Source organism: Nicotiana sylvestris, chromosome 12 (assembly GCF_000393655.2).
Source record: "Nicotiana sylvestris chromosome 12, ASM39365v2, whole genome shotgun sequence".
Classification (NCBI taxonomy): domain Eukaryota; kingdom Viridiplantae; phylum Streptophyta; class Magnoliopsida; order Solanales; family Solanaceae; genus Nicotiana; species Nicotiana sylvestris.
The window spans coordinates 38,861,084-38,881,793 of record NC_091068.1 but is presented as its reverse complement, the minus strand read 5'-3'; the positions used below and the strand labels follow the sequence as shown (position 1 = coordinate 38,881,793).

The following is a 20,710-nucleotide window of genomic DNA, read 5'->3' as shown; positions in this document are numbered from 1 at the left end:
AGCAGGTATTGAAGAAGATCCTCCCACATCAGGTCGAGGCAAAAGGCAAATTCGCCCCAAATTGGCAAGGGCCTTATATCGTGACCAGAGTATTGTCCAACGGTGCTTTGTGTTTGACAGATATCGAGGGGAGATGTGTCGACATGGCTATCAATTCTGATGCAGTCAAGAGATATTATGCGTAATTTCTTTAATTATGGAAATTATTGGTTCGTTTGTTTGTATTTGGCATTTATTGGATAATGAGATGACGGAGACAATTCTTTCTTCTATCCAAATACTTTTAACCCTTGCTTCCCCTTTTGAGCCTTAAGTTATTCTTTCATACCCCTCTTTTGGAATCACTAATGAAAAAGACATGGAAAAGAAGAAAAGAAAAAGAAAAGAAAAAAAAAGAGAGAAAAAGAAAAGAAAAAAAAATCTTTAAAGGAAAATGAAAAGAAGGAGAAAGAAAAGAAAAAAAAACAAAGAAAAAATAAGATAAAATCATAAGAAATGCAAAACCGTGGGAACTACGTTTGACCTGATTCCTCAAAAAGGATACGTAGGCGCCTCACGGCTCGGTCATAGTGTGCATGATAGTATATATAGGATGCATAATATACATAGTGTGCATCATAGTGAATATAGGATGCATAATGTGCATAGTGTGCATAATAGGCACAGTGTGCGTAACGCACGTAGCTCAACACAAGTATAAAAAATAAAATTCCCCAAGCAAGAAAACTGGGGCAGAGGTTATGTTTTAAGTTCCAACAAAGGTTTGATTCCAAAAGTTGTAGCAGATCACCCATCAAATTATTTCATTTTTTGATAACCTTTCTTTAACCCCACACCAAAACCAACATCGACGTCCAAAAGACCTCCCGATCAATATCCAAGAGATGCCAAGTCAGGCAAATAAAGCCGAGAATAATACACCGATCCCCAACAAAGAAGAGGATCATAGGACTGGGAATGAATTGATGGTCAAAGGAATCTCCAGAAGAGAGGGTCGTATCGACAACACCCCGATTCCTCGATAAAAAATAAAATGAGAGAGTCTTATCGGTGAAAACCCTCACAGGCACCGAAAGGCGACGTAAGATGAAGAATAAAATAGTCTTATCGTTGAAAACCTTCACAGGCACCGAAAGGCGACGTAAGATGAGAGATATGAAATGAGAGAGTCTTATTGGTGAAAACCTTCACAGGCACCATAAGGCGCCGGGAGATGAGAGAAAAGAGAGAGTCTCATTAGTGAAAACCCCTCGAAGGGCACTATGAGGCGACAAGACAGATCAACAAAAAGCGACCACATTCGCAATGAAATGGACACTCATTTATCATCCCCAGCAAGTCAGACCATCGGGCAAATCGATTGATACGAATAGACTGGGTCGGGAATCTATGGTGCATGTCATGATCACGGGGACCAGTCATGTCCTCCAGATAAGTTCTTCTGAATTTCTTCTCCCACCAAATATTGGTTCAGAAAGATTCTCTCCGTTTTCTATCTTTTATTTCTCTTCCTAAAGATTTGCCTTGAAAAGGATTTTTCAAAGCTTACTACCATAGACCGAAGGGGAATTCATCCAATGCAGGATAACACAAACAATCTTAAATGCCGGCCCCAGGCAATGCAATGATCGTGCCTGGCAGTTTTGGAGGAAGTAAGCTCCTAAAGGGAGTGGTTTCGGGAGTAAAAAAGGACTCCCACAGCATGTACTGTAAAAAGAGAGAAGAAAAGGGGGATGAATGGAAAACCATCCCCCAGCAGGCCGGAAACCCCCAGCAAGCGATTTTGTCCGCCAACCAATTATGGGGACACAGAGCAAGAAAAGGAAAGAGAAGGAAAAGCATCCGCCGGAAAGGCACCTCCCCCCACCATGAATAAAACTAACTAAATTCTTTTGTCTGCTGCAGGAAAACGAAGGATCGATAATGGCAGCAAGACGCAACGCCAGGGAAATCACCGAAAAACCGGGGCAGAAAATTTTCTGCCAATTGTCAAAAAATTTCTCGGAAGAACGGGGAAACTATGGGAATACATTTAAGTTCTAGGTCGCCCACCAGTAAAATGCGGGAATACTTTTAAATTCTAGGTCGCCCACCAGTAAAATGCGGGAATACTTTTAAGTTCTAGGACGCCCACCAGTAAAATGCGGGAATACTTTTAAGTTCTAGGTCGCCCATCAGTATAATGCGGGAATACTTTTAAGTTCTAGGTCGCCCACCAGTAAAATGCGGGAATACTTTTAAGTTGTAGGTCGCCCACCAGTAAAATGCGGGAATACATTTAAGTTCTAGGTCGCCCACCAGTAAAATGCGGGAATACTTTTAAGTTCTAGGTCGCCCACCAGTAAAATGCGGGAATACTTTTAAGTTCTAGGTCGCCCACCAGTATAATGCGGGAATACATTTAAGTTCTAGGTCGCCCACCAGTATAATGCGGGAATACTTTTAAGTTCTAGGTCGCCCACCAGTAAAATGCGGGAATACTTTTAAGTTCTAGGTCGCCCACCAGTAAAATGCGGGAATACATTTAAGTTCTAGGTCGCCCACCAGTAAAATGCGGGAATACTTTTAAGTTCTAGGTCGCCCACCAGTAAAATGCGGGAATACTTTTAAGTTCTAGGTCGCCCACCAGTAAAATGCGGGAATACATTTAAGTTCTAGGTCTCCCACCAGTAAAATGCGGGAATACATTTAAGTTCTAGGTCGCCCACCAGTATAATGCGGGAATACTTTTAAGTTCTAGGTCGCCCACCAGTAAAATGCGGGAATACTTTTAAGTTCTAGGTCGCCCACCAGTAAAATGCGGGAATACATTTAAGTTCTAGGTCGCCTACCAGTAAAATACGGGAATACTTTTAAGTTCTAGGTCGCCCACCAGTAAAATGCGGGAATACTTTTAAGTTCTAGGTCACCCACCAGTATAATGCGGGAATACATTTAAGTTCTAGGTCGCCCACCAGTAAAATGCGGGAATACTTTTAAGTTCTAGGTCGCCCACCAGTAAAATGCGGGAATACTTTTAAGTTCTAGGTCGCCCACCAGTAAAATGCGGGAATACTTTTAAGTTCTAGGTCGCCCACCAGTAAAATGCGGGAATACATTTAAGTTCTAGGTCGCCCACCAGTAAAATGCGGGAATACTTTTAAGTTCTAGGTCGCCCACCAGTAAAATGCGGGAATACTTTTAAGTTCTAGGTCGCCCACCAGTATAATGCGGGAATACTTTTAAGTTCTAGGTCGCCCACCAGTAAAATGCGGGAATACTTTTAAGTTCTAGGTCGCCCACCAGTAAAATGCGGGAATACATTTAAGTTCTAGGTCGCCCACCAGTAAAATGCGGGAATACATTTAAGTTCTAGGTCGCCCACCAGTATAATGCGGGAATACATTTAAGTTCTAGGTCGCCCACCAGTAAAATGCAGGAATACTTTTAAGTTCTAGGTCGCCCCCCAGTAAAATGCGGGAATACATTTAAGTTCTAGGTCACCGACCAGTAAAATGCGGGAATACTTTTCAGCTCTAGATTTTGGAATCAGTAACCCCACCTGAAGGCGGAAGGTTACAACAGAGATCCCCAAGCAAGAAACAATAAAATCCCCAGCACCAAGAAGCAGAAGGCTGCAAAGGCAAGCGCGCGATTCAAAAGGAAGAAAGAACGCGCCTCAAAAGAAGCAGTTTGGGAACGTTATAGCAGGCCCAATATAACAATTTTGATGAAGAAAGCCATACCACTGAAGAAACCATTGAAATGCTTAAAGAAGAGGGCCATGTCCCCAGCAGATCAAGCGTAGTGATGAAAACTGGCATTCAGAAAAGGCAAAGGACCAGTATCATCCCTCAAGTCCACAAAATAAAGGCATCGGAGGAAAGCGTTAGCCGACAAGAAAGCAAGGCAACAAGAACAAGTTGAAGATAGACGAGATCTCATACTCTAGCTTAGCTTCTTGTTTTTCCTTTCAGAACAATGTAACAAGGAGATCAGTGAGCGGTAGCATCCTACAGCAGCATGCAACAGCGCACAACAGCAGCAAGCACTACAATCGCACGGTAGTCCCAGCTACCAAAATTTCCCGAACTACATTGACCTGATTCCTGTTCAGCTCAGGATATGTAGGAAACCTTTGAAGCAAAGGTTTGGTCAAATCTTTTTCAAAAAATGCTTCACACGGAGTATTCGGACGGGCAAAAATTGCTCGCTTTATCTTTGCGCGAAAACCCTTCGTTTCTTCGTGCAAAGAGGGGCAGCTGTAAGCACGTGATTTTTGCTTCCCGGACAATCGCTCCAAAAGAAAACAAAAATAGTGACAAATGACTCCGCTGTGCAATTTTTCAATTTTTTTCGTGGCATGTGCTGTTAGTCATTTGTGGTTCGGTCCATGTTGCATTTGATCTTATCAATCAAAATAGAACTTATGTCTGTCATGGTAATCAAACCGTAATTCGGTCGTTGAAAGAAAATTCGAAATATACATATATGCATCGTTCGCTCTAGGTTGTGATTTAACTTACTTAAATATTTTTGTGATAATTGTGTTAAAATGTTACATTGTTGTTTGTTTTAATTTCATTATTTTATTATTATTATTTCATTTTTTGTTTAAAAATAGAAAACAAAAGAAAAGAGTGAATGAAAATCAGTTTGGGCCCAAGAAATAAAACAAAAAATAGGCCCAAACCAGCACACAAGTCCGATCCAAACCAGGCCTGCCCTGACCACCTCCCGAAACGACGCCGCATCATGCGTCTGATCTGAGCCGTTCAAACACACCCATACAACGGTCCACCTCAGCACCCGTAACCCGACCTGTTTAGCCGGTCCAACCCAACCCATCACTTAAACCCAAACGACCCCGTTTTAATGCCAAACGACCTCATCTCACTCCTCACCATCAGATCCAAACCGTTGAGATCAGATTATCTAACGGTCTGGATCCAATCCTCTACGCCGTATATAAACCTTCCCTCACACCCCACGCCCCCTATCCGAACCCCCCTTCACTCATCTCCTTCCCCAAGCCTCGAACCCCCAAACTCTAGCTGCCGCCCTGATATCCCTTTCACCAGAACCCGGCGGCATGAACGTCGATGACCACCTCCTGAACACCCTAGGACCCCCTCACTCTCCTAAACATGGATCTATTACCCCCTAGCCTCGAATCCCCTTCCTTCATCTCGAATCTTCATTTGAAGATTCGAATCGAACCCGGACCTATACCAAACCTCACAATCTTCACACCAGACATTCCCCTGACCCCCCTCGTGACCAAACCAGGCTTGGTTTGGTCCGAATCTACCCACAACTTCTAAAAAACCAGATCTGAAAATCCAGACCCTAGAACACATGAACCTGTGGAATCCGGCCGGTCTTGACAGGGGTTTGAGGTCTAATAGACCTTAACCAAGGTGTTCTCATGAGAGAACACCCTAGTTAAAGTTTGTTTGGCCTCAAATGGTCAAAGTTGAGTCAGATTTGGGTCAGTTTGGTTTAAACATTTTTCGGTAAGTTTTCTTTTCCTTTTTGTTTTATTCAACTACTAGTTAAGTTGTTAGCATGTTTCGTTGTGTATGTTTGTTATTTTTTGTTATTTTCCATTCGGATTTCTTCCATCTATGTCAAAGACCTTTTATTTGGTCAGTTGATTTTCTGTGTGTTCTGAATGTATTCTGTGGTATACATGATCGTCAATTAAATTAGTCGTCAAATGAGTTAATTCATATAGGTTCCCAGTGATTGAACAAAGTTGTCTGAAGTCATTCGGGACTCTGTACGTGTTGTTTATATGAACGATTGATTGTTATGTGTTACGATTAATATAGTCGAGTCGATGTATGTCGTCAATTAGTTTCAGTCATTAATGGTAACAACTTGATCCGTGTTGTTTATTTCTACTGTGATCGTATTTGAATCCCATTAGGAACTGAATTGTATTGCCTATTGGTTTTGTTCAAATTTGAATTAAAAGAACATCTAGGGGGTAGGTTATAATGGCAGTTCAGACTTTGAGCTTAAATGGATGCCATGTTCACTTAGTTCAGATGGTGGGCATCATACGTATGGTCAGTTGTTTTGGATTAAAATAGTCTGACAGCACATGCTGTCAGATTATATTCCTGCTGCCCATACTTTGGCTAAATAAATAAGGGATTAGGACACTTTAACAACAAAAAGAGTGAGGGGTTGTCAGGGATTTCATGGGAGTTTTGTTATTTAAAATAAGTGAGTGGAAAAACAACAGGGAGGGGGAATTCTGAGTTGTCCAGCAGGCTGTAAAGTGTTGGGATTAGGCTATAAGAAGGGGGACCTTCCGTTAGAGGGGGGGGGGATTCTTTTGGAGCCTAAAAGAGAAGGTTCTTCTGGAAAAAATAACTTAGTCTTGAGAGAGGTCTTGTGAGTTAAAGGAAACTGAAAAAATATAAGGAAATTTCCAGAAACACTGTAACCAAACACTATCTGAAAACTACAGAAGAATTCATATTGGTCAAGCTGTGTTGGCCAAGTTCTGTTGTTTGCCCTGATTGAGCTGCTTGTGATTGTTGAACTGCTGGTGTTGCTGCATCGAATACTCTATTATTTCTTTTGTTTCACTACTCTTTTCTGGGATTGCTTGTTTGGTGCTCGACCATCTGTTGGTTTTCTTTGTTCTGGAAACTGTTGCTGGTTGTCTGTGGACTGTGGAAAACACTTGTGGTTGTTGGTTTGTTGCTGTGTTGTTGCTGTGTATCTGCTGTTGCTGTGTTTGTTGCATACTACCCAGCTGATCATTCCTTTCTTCTTTTGTTCTCTATACCAGGTACACAACCAATACACTGTCAAATGTAATTGGAAAATTGAGCATGAATACAAAAAGAAAAGACCTGAAGTTGACTTTCATACATAGATTGTTACATTAGATATCATGTACTGTATAATAATTTTCATTCCTGTGTTGACAATAGAAGTAGCCTGTATGCCCAGTGTATATCAATATAGATTAGCTGAATGATAGTTTATATATGTATGCTGATAGGTGAAAATATTCCCAATGAAATAGGTTGTATCTTAGACTTAGTTTAACTTTGTAGTATGTCCTTTAATGTAGGCCAAGCATGAAAATCGTACTCTACTAGTTAAGTTCTTTCCTTTCTGATAAACTGCTTCATATAACTGGTAAACCATGTTTTAAGACAAAGATCACGGAGACTGCAATCTCAACCTCACGAAGGTCGAGCCCAGGTCGAAACAGACCAAGCAGGCCTACATCGAACAAACAATGGCCCAGGTCTGGTCCATCACGCATGGGCTGGATTTGGGCCCTTAATTTTTGCTCGGCCGACTGTGTACGTAGCTGTGCTTCTGATTTTGTGCAAGCACTCGGAATTCTGTATAGATAACTTGCAAGCATGTAATTAACTAGGGCTATCTACTGTTTTCAATTAGTAGAGACAAACGCAACAAGAAACGTAGTTGCTATAGGATATCCTTTTAAAATAAGGACGAGATGAGCCTCGACAAAAAATAAAGAAAAACGCACAAATTGCGGGGCCCTTGTTAAATATATATATGTTGAAGCATTCAGTCCCTAAGGTGGGTCGTTTAGCAAATCTCACGACCCTCCCGGAATAATAACGCGATAGCCTCTTTAAGCGCGTATTTAATAATTTTACCTTCTTAAATTCGGGTGCGCATTTATGTGACCCAAATCCAAATCTCGACGGATTCGAAATGTGTTTCTAATCACGGGTACATTGATTGTGACGTGGTTCGAGATGCATGTCCATGACGTCGCAAATTCCTTTTAAAAATAGAACGAGACGAGCCTCGACAAACAAAATGTACAAAGCTGCGGGGCCCTCTAGATGTATGTATATATTAAAGTATTTAGAATTCGGGATATGCCGTTTAACGAATTTTTACGACTTTCCCCAAAATAACAAGACGCTAGTTGCTTTAGGCGCGCCTTTAACAATTTATTTTCCTTAATTCGGGTGCACATTTATGTGACCCAAATCCAAATCTCAACCGAGTCGAGATATATCGATAACCACGGGTACATTGATGTAACGTGGTTCGAGATATGTTTTCACGACGTTGCAATTCTCGTAAAAATAATAATAATGACAAAAGCGGTTAAAAGATAAAATTTGCACATGGTTCATAATTGTATTTAAAATCAGATAAATAAGCCGAATATAACAGTTGAGCGACCGTGCTAGAACCACGGAACTCGGGAATGCCTAACACCTTCTCCCGGGTTAACAGAATTCCTTATCCTGATTTCTGGTACGCAGACTGTAATATAGAGTCATTATTTTCCTAGATTCGGGATTAAAATTGGTGACTTGGGACACCCTAAATCTCCCAAGTGGCGACTCTGAAATAATTAAACCAATCCCGTCTCGATTGTCCTTTAATTGGAAAAAACACCCTTGCACCCCCGCGGGTGCATAAAAAGGAGGTGTGACAATTGTATCTTACTACAAGCAGACCAGACATTGTCTTTAGTGTAGGTCTCTGTACAAGGTTTCAATCCAATCCAAATTAATCTCATCTGAAGGTTGCCAAGAGAATACTAAGATATCTCAAAGGAACACATGACCTGGTCCTCTATTATCCTTCAGGAGATGGCTTTGATCTTATTGGGTATGCTAACACTGATTATGCTAGATATCTGGTGGACAAGAAAAGAACTTCTGGGATGGAACATTTCTGGATTCCTGCTTAATCTCATAGGATACAAGGAAGCAGAATTCTATGGCACTTTCAACTGCAGAAGCTGAATATGTAGTAGCAGCCTCTTGTTGTGCTCAACTTTTGTGGATCAAGCAAAAATTGGAAGATTTACGAGTTTTCTCAGACTCTGTACCTCTCTTATGTGATAAAACTAGTGCAGTCAACATGGCAAAAAATCCAGTTCAATATAAGAGGACAAAGCACATTGATGTACGTCACCATTTCCTTAGAGACAATGTTGAGAAAGGGCTTATATGCACGAAATTTTGTAGCACTGAAGACCAAATTGCAGAAATATTTACAAAAGCCCTACGCAGAGAACACTTCGAGCAAAATCATCTAGCATAGGGGTTGATAAAACCCAATTGAGAACCCGGTCCCTCAATGATTGACTATGAAAGAAAGGTTCAGGTAAACTTAGCTAAAAAGTGTTTTCTGGTAAAGTCTAACTCATCTCTATAGTGTTACAGGTAGACACGCTTGATGATTATAGAGCAAATAAGCATTTGAATTTGTACACACTAGTAAAAAGGGCAAAGCTTACAGACAAGGGATCAGTAAGGGAACCTAGTTCTACTGACACAGGTTAGTAGTTTCTATGTTCTCTCATGCACAATTCTGAACAATCAAAACAAGTGTCACAACATCAACATGTTAGCTTTTAGTTTTGTATCTTTTAAACCCAAATGCCTCACTAGTTATAAGATCGACCCATCTCCCTAAACTTGCCGCCCTCTTTCTAACCAATCCCTTTGTCATCATAAATACATCTATCTCTACACTTCACACATCAACACTTCCAAACCTTTTCCTTCTCACACTACTGATAACCAAAACCCTAGAACAGAGTCACCCTCACCCTCCATCTCCTCTCCTAGCTACTCAAGTTCCTGCTCTCTCAAGAGTCACCCAACATCAACTGTAGTAGGAGATGTTTCCTAGAGCTCATTCTTACCTCACCAGAAAAGTGGGATGTCAGGAATATTGCTAAGAATGAAGAAAATAAAAAAATCTCAAGTTCTCCTATAGAAGAAAAATCAAAACAGACTAGGTTGAGGGAAATAAAGTCTTCGACTCAACAGAGACTGCTCCCGAACCTCAGTCCACATGTGCCTCTCCTCTTTTTCCTGAGACTCTCATAAATCTGCAAGAAAAGGAAGCAATCGAAAATATGTTGTCCATCGCAAATAAAGGGGTTTTTTCGGAAGAAGTGAGGATGGTCTTAAGACTTAGAGGGAAGCATCTGATCCTGTTGAGGAGGATAGTAAGCGTGTGCCTGTTGATCCTTCAGCACAGGGAGGTACTACTAGGGAACCTATTGAAGGACTTGATCCTCCTTCGGAAGATGTAACTCCGGGTCCTACTTAGGAACCCCAGATCAGTACTAACCCTACTACCTCCCCTTATTTAGACATTGAGCCTCTGAATGTAATCAATCCTGAGACAGGTTTTGCGTCTCACAATTAAAAGGAGAATAGTGAGGAAGATTCTGACTTACCAATCGCAAGTCTGCCTAGGCGAAGAGTAGCTATTGGTGAAGAGTGTCGATGCTGCTGCTATTGAGAATAGTGCCGATGCTGCTGCTATTGAGAATATGGAGAAAGACTCAGGGGGAAAATCTACAAAGTCAGATAAAAAGAAGAAAGGTTTATGCAAGACTGGTAAGAGAAAGGTTGATACTGTTGATGAACCTAGTTTCTCAAAGAAGGCCAAGGCTGATGATTCGGGGAGTGCTTAGAAAGAAAGATTGAGAAGTCAAAAGGTACTATGGGGGCATACATTCGCCTCTGATGTCTTAGAGGAGGCTGGTATGAGACTTTAAATTTGTGATTTCCAATAATAGACACATTTATTCACAAATGATATTGCTAGGTATATGAGGAGGAAGTTTATAGCTTTTTGTACAAGGTTGAAGATGGTCACATTTGCGCCTTGGTGAATGGAGTTGTCATGGTATTAGACGTTGCTTTGCTGGGATCTATTCTTGGTGTGCCCACTGAAGGGTTATATAGTGTTCAAGGAGTTTTACTTAGAACTTCAGAAATGCAATCTTGAAGGACAGAGTGGTTCAATAGAGGGAACGGATTTAGAATAAGGTCCTTCTTCCTATTTGCCAATTAATATTTAAAATGTTAAACAAAATGTTGTTTCCTCGAGCTGATCAATGATCCATCACCACTTGTGCAGACCTATTCCTCATGGAGGCACTAGATAACTTTACTACCATCAATCTACCTGGGATCATGATAGAGCACATGAACAAAGTGGCTGATTTTAAAGATGGTAATCATAGGCTGTCATACGGGTTCCTTCTTACCAAGGTCTTCGATCACTTCAAGGTTCCTATCGGACCAGTTAAACTGGGTGGCAAGAAGCAAATTTTTTCAAAAAGTACTCTTGAAGAATGTGAGTGTATCAAAAAATTTGGAGGGGTTGCAAGCACTTCAACTATCTCCCAGTTGATCCATGCTCAAAAAAGTGCTACTACTGAGATAAGGCAATTGAAAGCAAGGAATGCTATGCTTGAGACTCAGATAAGTCAACTACAACAGGCACCTGGTTCTAGTCATTCTCATAACGAAGAGGTTGCTAGCTTGACAAAGGAGAACTCTGAGCTCAGGAAACAAGTGGAGGACCTGAAAGAAAGACTGCTCAATGAGCAAATGTCAACAAATGCCCGTATGAATCTAGTTCTCCAAAAAATTTCCTCTGCTTCCAAACCTTCTCCTCCCAATGCCTCTTGGATTTTGTCCCCTCATTGTCCAGTCTCTCCGTGTTAGTTCTTCTGATAATAACTTGTGGTACTTTTGTTTGTTTGGTCTAATGTGTGGATGTGGTAGTAACATTGATTTTACTCCTGCTGTAAAATCCAAAACTTTGTTAATGCAAGCAAATTCTTTGTTGCTAATTGTACTGTGCTTTTATGCTCTATTCTTAATCATGATTGTGTGCACATATATGGCATGAGTTAACTTATAACTAGACTTCCTTCTTGCTTACTGATTTTGATCTTTTTATGATGCCAAAATGGGAAAAAATAATTGCACTAATTAAGGGGGAATGCATAGCTTTAGGGGGAACTTTCACTTAAGGTCCTTCTGGTTTACAATCTGGTTCCTTTGTGGCTCCTTCTAGGATTTTCAATTATAAGTTTGTCATCATCAAAAAGGGGAAAATCGATAGGTTACAAGTACTTTACTTTATATTTTGATAATCTAACAAACTTACTATCTAGAACCAGATAAGGAGCCCGATACACCTTTACAAGACCACAAGATCACAAGATCCCAGGATAGGATTCAGTGGGGAATATGATTCAACTCTTCAAAAGTGGAAGGAACAGCTGAGGGACCAGGTCCCTATCAGTTCCCGAGGAGACTGCACGAAGTCAACTTTCTAGTTGGAAAGTTGCTGCCTGCACATGCTACTATACAAAACAGTGTTGCAGTCAACTTTCTAGGGAAGACCTTTTACCTACCTTGCTTGTATCATTGTAAGTGATGTCATACATGTATATATGCATGCGAGGGAGGTAAAACAATTCACTTGAAAATTTGACAAGCTAATCAACGTGACCATCCAACAAGCAAGTTTCAAGTGATTCAAGAACAATGAACAAAACAACTACGGACCAGTTCCCACATAGAGTTATTGTATGCCTTAGTTGAGTTGTAACTTTGAAATAGTTCTTTAATTGTAATTCCTATCTAGCTTGTTTATAAGAATTCTATAGGAACCCATTTGTAAACCTTAAACCAATATGTTTGAGTCTTGGCTAGAGCTAAGCATGTTGTAAAGTCTTTGTAATACAGTTATTACAAAGTGGCTTGTAATATAGTATTACAGGTTAGTTAGGGATTAAGAGGTTAATTTCTAGGCTGCATAGGTTGTAATCTAAAAGTTGCTCAGCAGTGAAGTTGATATCCTACAAGGGTAGGTCATGGTTTTTAATCTCATTGAGCTGGGAATTTTCCACGTAAAATTCCTCTTGCCATTTAATCACTGCTCTCTATATGTGTACTGTTGGACCTGATAGAGAACTTGGTTCTCTATAGAGTTTGGTGGACCCTTATATTCTATCAGTCTTGATAGGTTACATGTACTTTGGTTATAAGTACTTTACTTTATGTTTTGATGATCTAACAAACTTACTATCTAGAACAAGATAAGGAACCTATTACACATTTACAAGACCTCAAGTTCATATGATTCCAGGTTGGAATTTAGCGAGGAATATAATTCAACTCCTCTGAGTGGAAGGAACAGCAGAGGGACTAAGTCCTTACCAATTCCCGAGGAAACTGTACGAAGTCAACTATGCAGTTGGAAAGTTGCTGCTTGCACGCGCCACTATGCAGAATAGTGCTGCAGTCAACTTTCTAGGGAAGACTTCTTACCCACATTTCTTGCATCATTGGAAGTGATGTCACACAAGTATATATGCATTCAAGGAAGGTAAAACAAAGAAATTGAACACTTAAAGATTTCACATAAGCTGACACACGTGACCATCCAGCTAGCAAGTTTCAAGTGCCTCAAGAACAAAGAACAAAGCAACTACGGGCCAGTTCCCACATCGAATTATTGTGTGTCCTTAATTGAGTTGTAACTTTGTAATAGTTCTTCAAATTGTAATTCCTATCCAGCTTATTTAGAAGCACTCTATAGGAACATCTTTGTAAACCTTAAACATGCATGTTTAAGTCTTGGCTAGAGTTAGTCAAGTTTTAAAGTCTTTGTAATAGAGTTATTGCAAAGTGGCATGTAATAGGAGTACTATAAGTTAGTGAGGGATTAAGAGTTTAATTCCTAGGTTGCATAGGTTGTAATATGAAGTTGCTCAGTAGGGAAGTTAAAATCCTACAAGGGTAGGTCGTAGTTTTTAATCTCGTTGAGCTAGGAATTTTCCACGTAAAATTTATTTTGTCATTTAACTTCTGTTCTGTGTGTGTAACTGTCGAACCTGATAGAGAACCTAGTTTTCTATAGAAGTTGGTGGAACCATATATTCTATCAATTAGTATCAGAGCAGGTTCTTTCTATCAGGTTAACACCTAGTAAGGATTCTCATAACTGCTCCTCCAAACTTTGAAGAAGGTCAGCCCACGTAAAGACCGCCTAAGTTAAATGGTCAATACTATGGGTGGTGGAAAACTAGGATGCAAGACTTCATCATGGCTGAAGACTCTGAGTTATGGGATGTAATATGTGACGGACCTTTTGTCCCTACAAAGAACCTTGGTGATCCAATGGTAGCCATTCCCAAGACGAGAAAAAAATTCAATGACGCTGACAGAAAGGGGATGATAAGCTATAATTGCATATTTTAGTTGCTTATTACAGTCTAATTTACTACACTTTAATTGAGTTTGAGCTTTAATCGCTAGTGTTTTGCACTAATGGTGTGTTTTATGCCTTGTAGGAGTGATTCCGAGCTATATAGATGTTATAGAATGAATTAAAATAATTTTGAGCTTTAAAGTCTGAGTAAAAGCCGAAGAAATTAAGACAAGATCGTATTGGGGATCAACGGATGATAGTTAAGAGCGAACGACGAATCGAGTAGGTATATTACATAATGTCTAGTAAAATGCACATAACCTTTTGCTTAGAACTCCATTTGGGCTAAACAACATGTGGTTGGAAAGCTAACTTAAAGGGATACAACTTTCATATTTTATTTATTTCCAAATTCCCAATAGAACAGGGTGAAAAGTGTGCGTCAATTGCATAGCCGCGCTCGTCAGGCAGAATCAAAGTGGATATGCGCGGTCCAAGCGCGGTCGCGCACGTCCTGTCCTGGAAAAGTGTCCTTTTTTGAGTAGGATAAGGTATAATTATTTGGGCCCGACCCTAATTGGTATATATATATGGAAGAATGGTATTTTGAGGACTTGTGACACAGATTCAACTTAAGGAGGTAGAGACACAATAAGAGCAAGGAGGGGAATTGTTCTACGTGTTTTTCCTTCCTCTTCCTTTTTTTCATTGTTGGTTATGATTTTTAATAGTGTAGTTTTACATACTATTATGAATAGCTAATTTTTTATCGAGGGTTTTGACATAATCTTTTGTAGGATAAATTCTTGTTATGTTTTTATATAATTGAGCCATTGGATTTCTCTACTTGTTCAACTACATGTTTATTGTTGTTGATTGAATGGCCATCGATTGACTGTGCCTATTTATTATGTATTGCTTGAGAAAGGATATATATTTCGGTAGTTGTTGAACAACGTCACTCCTAACGTATGTGAGAAATCAATACAGCGGGTTTAAAGGTAGGTTTAGAAATAACAAAGCCTTGATGTGTTCATAATGAGCGGTTAGATAAAGGCAACTAGCATAGTTCGAGAGAATGTCTGATAAATTATTGTAGTTGCTAGAGAGAGAATTACGGCACCTAAAGTACTCAAGATCAATATAGAATACATAGGCAAAATTATAGGGAACATAGGGGAAGGATTCCAACATTTGGGTAAATCAGAACTCTAGACCTCCTTAGTTTTGTCTCAAATTTCATCCTTGTCAGTTGATAATTTTATTGCTTTATGATAGTTGTTAGTTAATTAGTTAGAAATAAATATTATAATCTTTATAATTAGGACATTGTTTGGATTTGTGTTTCTTAGCAATATTGAATTATTATAGCGAAACGTTAGTTCTCTGTGGGATTCGACTCCGGACTTTTAGATCGGATTATATTTGTAGCGTCCGCTTATCCTTTTTAGGCTATAGTTGGGCGTGATCAAATTTTGGCTCCATTGCCGGGGAACTAACGGTGTAGTTATAGCTGTACATATTGCTAGGTTACAAGTTTGAACGTTTATTTTTATTTTTTTATATTTGATTTTTTTATTTATTTTTGTTTTACTTGATAATTTGAGAAATATGGCATCCTGGAATTATGATAATTTTAATGTTGGTAATTCTACTGTTGATCTTCCTTGTGTGAATCGTGGAGGAAACCACCTGGGTCAAAATAGTCTAAATATTTCCGAGAGCGAGTTATGTGTACTAACTCAATCTTATGTGTAGAATGTGTGTGATATGTGTGGTGGTCAAGATGGTCACTTTCATGGTTGTGCTTATATTTCTTATCTTCCCCCAACCCCTTACGTTGATTGTTCTTCTTTTTCTTGTGAAGTTAATAGGAACAAAGAACCTGGGGATGATAAACTGAAAGAGATCAAGGATATGCTAAAGTACCTTGTGGAGTAAAATGATGAAAGACAGATGCACATACAAAGTCAAGAAGCCAATATTGGGGATAGTAGTCAAGAAGAGCATGAATTAGACACTGAAATTGAGGTGCTAATGGAGGAGGTCAGAGTAGAATGCCAACAATCTATCCAACTATAATTTGAGGATGTCGATGTTCAAGAAGTAACACTAGAGTCAGCCAAGGACATTGAAGATACAAAGTTAGTTGACTCTTGTGTGATTGGTGTTGAGGAGGTCAAAAATCATGAAGTTCATGTATTTGAGCATGTGGGACCTCAGTCCAAACACTTCTCTACATTATGTTTGGATGGTGAAAAGCGAATGGACCCTTACGAGCATAAAAAGGAGTCCAAGGAAGAGGTAGATGAGCCTTATATTTTGAAATTCTCAAGGCCGTCTAGGCAAGGTGACACTCCTCTGTCGAGAGCCAAAAAGTGCATAAGACTTTATCTAATTTTTGGTTCACAAGAATTTGTACCGCCCCAAGAGCATAATCATAAGCTTGAAGAAAAACTTGAGGTTCAATTCATAAGCTCGAGGTGGAGACAAAAAGTGATTCTTGTCATGCCGCGACGCTAAATCAAGCACTTGTTGGGTGGCAACCCAACTTTACTGCTTTTTATTTTATTTTATTTTATTAATTTTATTATTTTTGTAGTGTTAATTTTTGATCTTCTAGGAACATGGAAAATAAAGCTATTGGAAGGATGCAACAACAAATCAAATGGTTGGAACTAAGTGTAAGGTACTTGCATGAAGGATCAAGCTTGGGAGAAGTCTGAGTACCCCATGAGCTGTTAGTGCTTCGGCCTTTGGCCTACCAGAGAGTCTCTTTTACCCTTTTATTAGTTATGGTGTGCATTGGGGACAATGCACATTTTTAAGTGTGGGGTGAGGAGATTGTCTGGGTAACTTTCTATGCTATTTTAGTTGTGTTAGTTTAATTGAATAATTTTTTTTGATAGTTTAATTGAATAATTTTTTTTTATGTTTTAGAAAAACGAAAAAGAAGATTGGAATTTTCCCGATGATGGATATCCTAGATAATTTTCTTGAGGGATTTAAGTCTAAAGAAAAAAAGGACAAAAAGATTTTCTTTGTAGGTAGTGTAGTAATTCCCCCTTGGTTTTTCTTTGTCCCGCGGTTCTTTTCCAAGGGTTTTGTTTGAACCGGGTGTAGTTAGTTTTATTTTTTGGGAGTAGGAGCCATTGTGTTGTGTTTTGAATTGAAGCAATATCTCTTGACTTTCTTATGCCTTGAGAATAGTGAGTACTTTGGTTGTGACGTTTAGGCTCAGTTTTTTACTCTTGTATAAGTACCTTAAATTGTATGTTCTTATCTTTGCTTAACTACTTTGACTAGAGTATCTTGATGATCCAATATTGAGTGAGTCATGTGCCATGTGCATGTGAGGGTTGTTGTATTCTGTACGTTGCATTTGATGTCTAGAACTTGCCCCGTGTGTTTGCAAAGTGAAATAGTAGTTCTGTTCAATCTTGGAAGTGATATAGGAGTTTCTTTGTTCAGTCAAATTTGTATATTTTACCCTCCTAATTGTTATGTATCGTAGTTAACCCCTTTGAGCCTGTAATCCTGTTTCTTTGGCAATCACATTAAAAGCCTTACCCATTGGTTTGAATTAACCATCTATTTGAACTAGTGTAACCTCTCATGAGCACTTGAATTGTTTATGAACTGTGTAAAAGTTAAAGTGTGGGGTGATTGATTTGGCTTTTGAGTGGAACTAATGAAATAAGGAGAAAGGTGCACTATTTTGAACAAGTAAGAGCCACTTGAATTGAAAAAAAAATAGTTGTATTGCTGTGAAAAAAAAGTATTCCTTGATAAATGGTGACTCTTGATGTAATTGTGCTTAAAGAAGTATGGGGTAATATACATTGATGTGAAGGTGGAGTTTGGTTTGACATAAGTATGGGGTTTGAATGTTAAAGTATGTGTGTTAAAGTGCTTAGGGAGGTAGAGTCACTCTTATATCTAAATGTATCCTACTTGTACCGCAGCCTACATTACAACCAAATAAAGTCCTACTTGATCCTAGATTGAATGAGCTCGATTAGTAGAGTAGTACACTACAGGAAAGCCTATGGTGCATCTTTTGTGGCATATGAATGTTATTTCTGAGAGTGAGAGAATTCTTTCTATCTTGAGTTCCTAATTGTTCTTAAATTTTATTGTGTGGAATTACTCTTGTTTGTTGTATGAGGGCACTTGATTCATGAAGGAAAGGTAATGTTAGTGACCTCTACGTTAGAGTAAGTGGGTGAGTTGTAAATAATGCGTGGTACTTGTGAGACAAATCTTGAGGTGAAATGTTACGCTTTTGTGCTTAGTCTATTTTAAATATTCTTGGTGTGATGAGTTAGGAGAATTATTTAAAAAGGTCGTGTCTATATAAAGTGTAGTTTATTGCTCGAGGACGAGCAATGGTTTAAGTGTGGGGTGTTGATGATAGGCTATAATTGCATATTTTAGTCGCTTATTACACTCTAATTTTCTGCACTTTAATTGAGTTTGAGCTTTAATCACTAGTGTTTTGCACTAATAGTGCGTTATATGCCCTGTAGGAGTGATTCCGAGCTATATAGATGCTATGGAATGAATTCAAGTAATTTGAAGCTTTGAAGTCTGAGTAAAAGCCCAAGGAATTATGCCAGGATCGTGTTCGGGGATCAACGGATGATAGTTAAGAACGAACGACGAATCAAGTAGGCATATTGCATATTGTCTAGTAAAATACACATAACATTTCACTAAGAACTTCATTTAGGCTCCACAACATATGGTTGGAAAGCTAACTCAAAGGGATACAGCTTTCATTTTGTACAGTTTTCCAAATTCCCAACAGAACAGGGTGAAAAGTGCGCGTCAATTGCATAGCCGCGCTCAGGCCGCGCTCGTCAAGTAGAATCAAAGTGGATATGCGCAGTCCAAGCGCGGCCGCGCACGTCCTGTCCGGGAAAAGTGTCCTTTTTTGCATAAGAGAAGGTATAATTGTTTGTTCCCAACCCTACTTGGTATATATACGTGGAAGAACGATATTTTGAGAACTTTTGACACAGATTCGACCTAAGGAGGAAGAGACACAATAGGAGCAAGGCGGAGAATTCTTCTACGAGTTTTTCATTCCTCTTCCTATTTTTCATTGTTGGTTATGATTTTTAGTATTGTAATTTTACATACTATTATGAATAGCTAATTTGTTATCTAGGGTTTTTATAGAACCTTTTGTAGGATAAATTCTTGTTATGTTTTTATATAATTGAGCCGTTGAATTTCTCTACTTGTTCAATTACATGTTTATTGTTGTTGATTGAATGGTCATCGATTGACTGTGCCTATTTATTATGTGTTGCTTGAGAAAGGATACATATTTAGGTAGTTGTTGAACAACGTCAATCCTAACGTATGTGAGAAATCAATACATCGGGTTTAAAGGTAGGTTTAGAAATAACAAAGCCTTGACGTGGTCATAATGAGTGGTTAGATAAAGCCAACTAGCATAGTTCGAGAGAATATGTCTGGTAAATTGTTGTAGTTGCTAGAGAGAGAATTACGGAACCTAAAGTACTCAAGATCAGTAGAGAATACATAGGTGAAATTGTAGGGAACATAGTAGAAGGATTCCAACATTTTAGGAAATCATAACTCTATACCTCCTTAGTTTTGTCTCAAATTTCATCCTTGTTAGTTGATAATTTTACTGCTTTATAATAGTTGTTAGTTAATTGGTTAGAAATAACTATTATAATATTTATAATTAGGAAATTTTTTGGACTTGTGTTTCTCAGCAATATTGAACAATTATAGCGAAACCTTAGTTCTCTATAGGATTTGACTCCGGACTTTTTAATCGGATTATATTTGCAGCGACCGCTTATCTTTTTTAGGACTAGAGTTGGGCGTGATCAAAAGGCCATAGAAAAGAATTTTCTAGCAAAGAAAATTCTTATGTGTGTTATTGGACTTGATGAATATAACAGGATATCAGCTTGTCAATCTGCAAAACAGATCTGGGAGGCTCTTCAGACAGCTCACGAGGGAACAACTCAGGTGAAACAATCCATGATTGATATGCTCACAACAGAATATGAGCTTTTCAGAATGAAAGATGATGAATCCATCCAAGATATGCATACTCGATTCACCTCCATCATCAATGAGATTCACTCTCTTGGTGAAAGTATTCCGAGAAACAAGCTTGTTAGAAAAATCCTTAGTATACTGCCCAATTCTTGGGAAAGCAAAGTTAACGTCATTACAGAGACTAAGGACTTGCAGACACTGACCATGGATGAACTTGTTGGAAACTTGAAAACCTATAAAATGAAGAAGTAGAAGAAGGACAATGAAAGAAGAGAGCCTAAGAGAGAGAAGAACCTGGTCCTCAAGACGGATAACAATGACTCAAGTGGTGAAGACGGGGACATGGCTTACTTGACAAAAAGGTTCCAAAAGATGGTTTGCAGGAATGGAGGCATTCCAAAAAGGGGTGGCTCTAGCAAGCCCAAAAATTAGGACCTCTGTCATAAATGTGGCAAGCCAGGACACTTCATCAAGGATTTCCCCCTCTTAAAGCAAGATCAGTATAATAACAACTTTGACAAAGAAGCAAAGAGGAACCAGGTTACTGACAAATGCTTCAAGAGGATAAATGATGCTGACAACATTGTAAATCAAGCTCTTGCTGCATGGGAAGACTCCTCCAGCGAATCTGAAGAAGAAGACAACCATGGTGGTAGTTCAATAATAGTAGTGAAAA

General features: G+C 39.0%; 1 protein-coding gene across 1 annotated transcript; it reads left to right on the top strand.

Annotated features, from left to right (window-relative positions):
- The first annotated feature begins 19,899 nt into the window (after positions 1-19,899).
- On the top strand, positions 19,900-20,286 carry LOC138882930 (uncharacterized). The gene has a single exon (XM_070163575.1). It carries the CDS (start codon positions 19,900-19,902, stop codon positions 20,284-20,286), a length of 387 nt encoding a protein of 128 aa, XP_070019676.1.
- Positions 20,287-20,710: the final 424 nt, after the last annotated feature.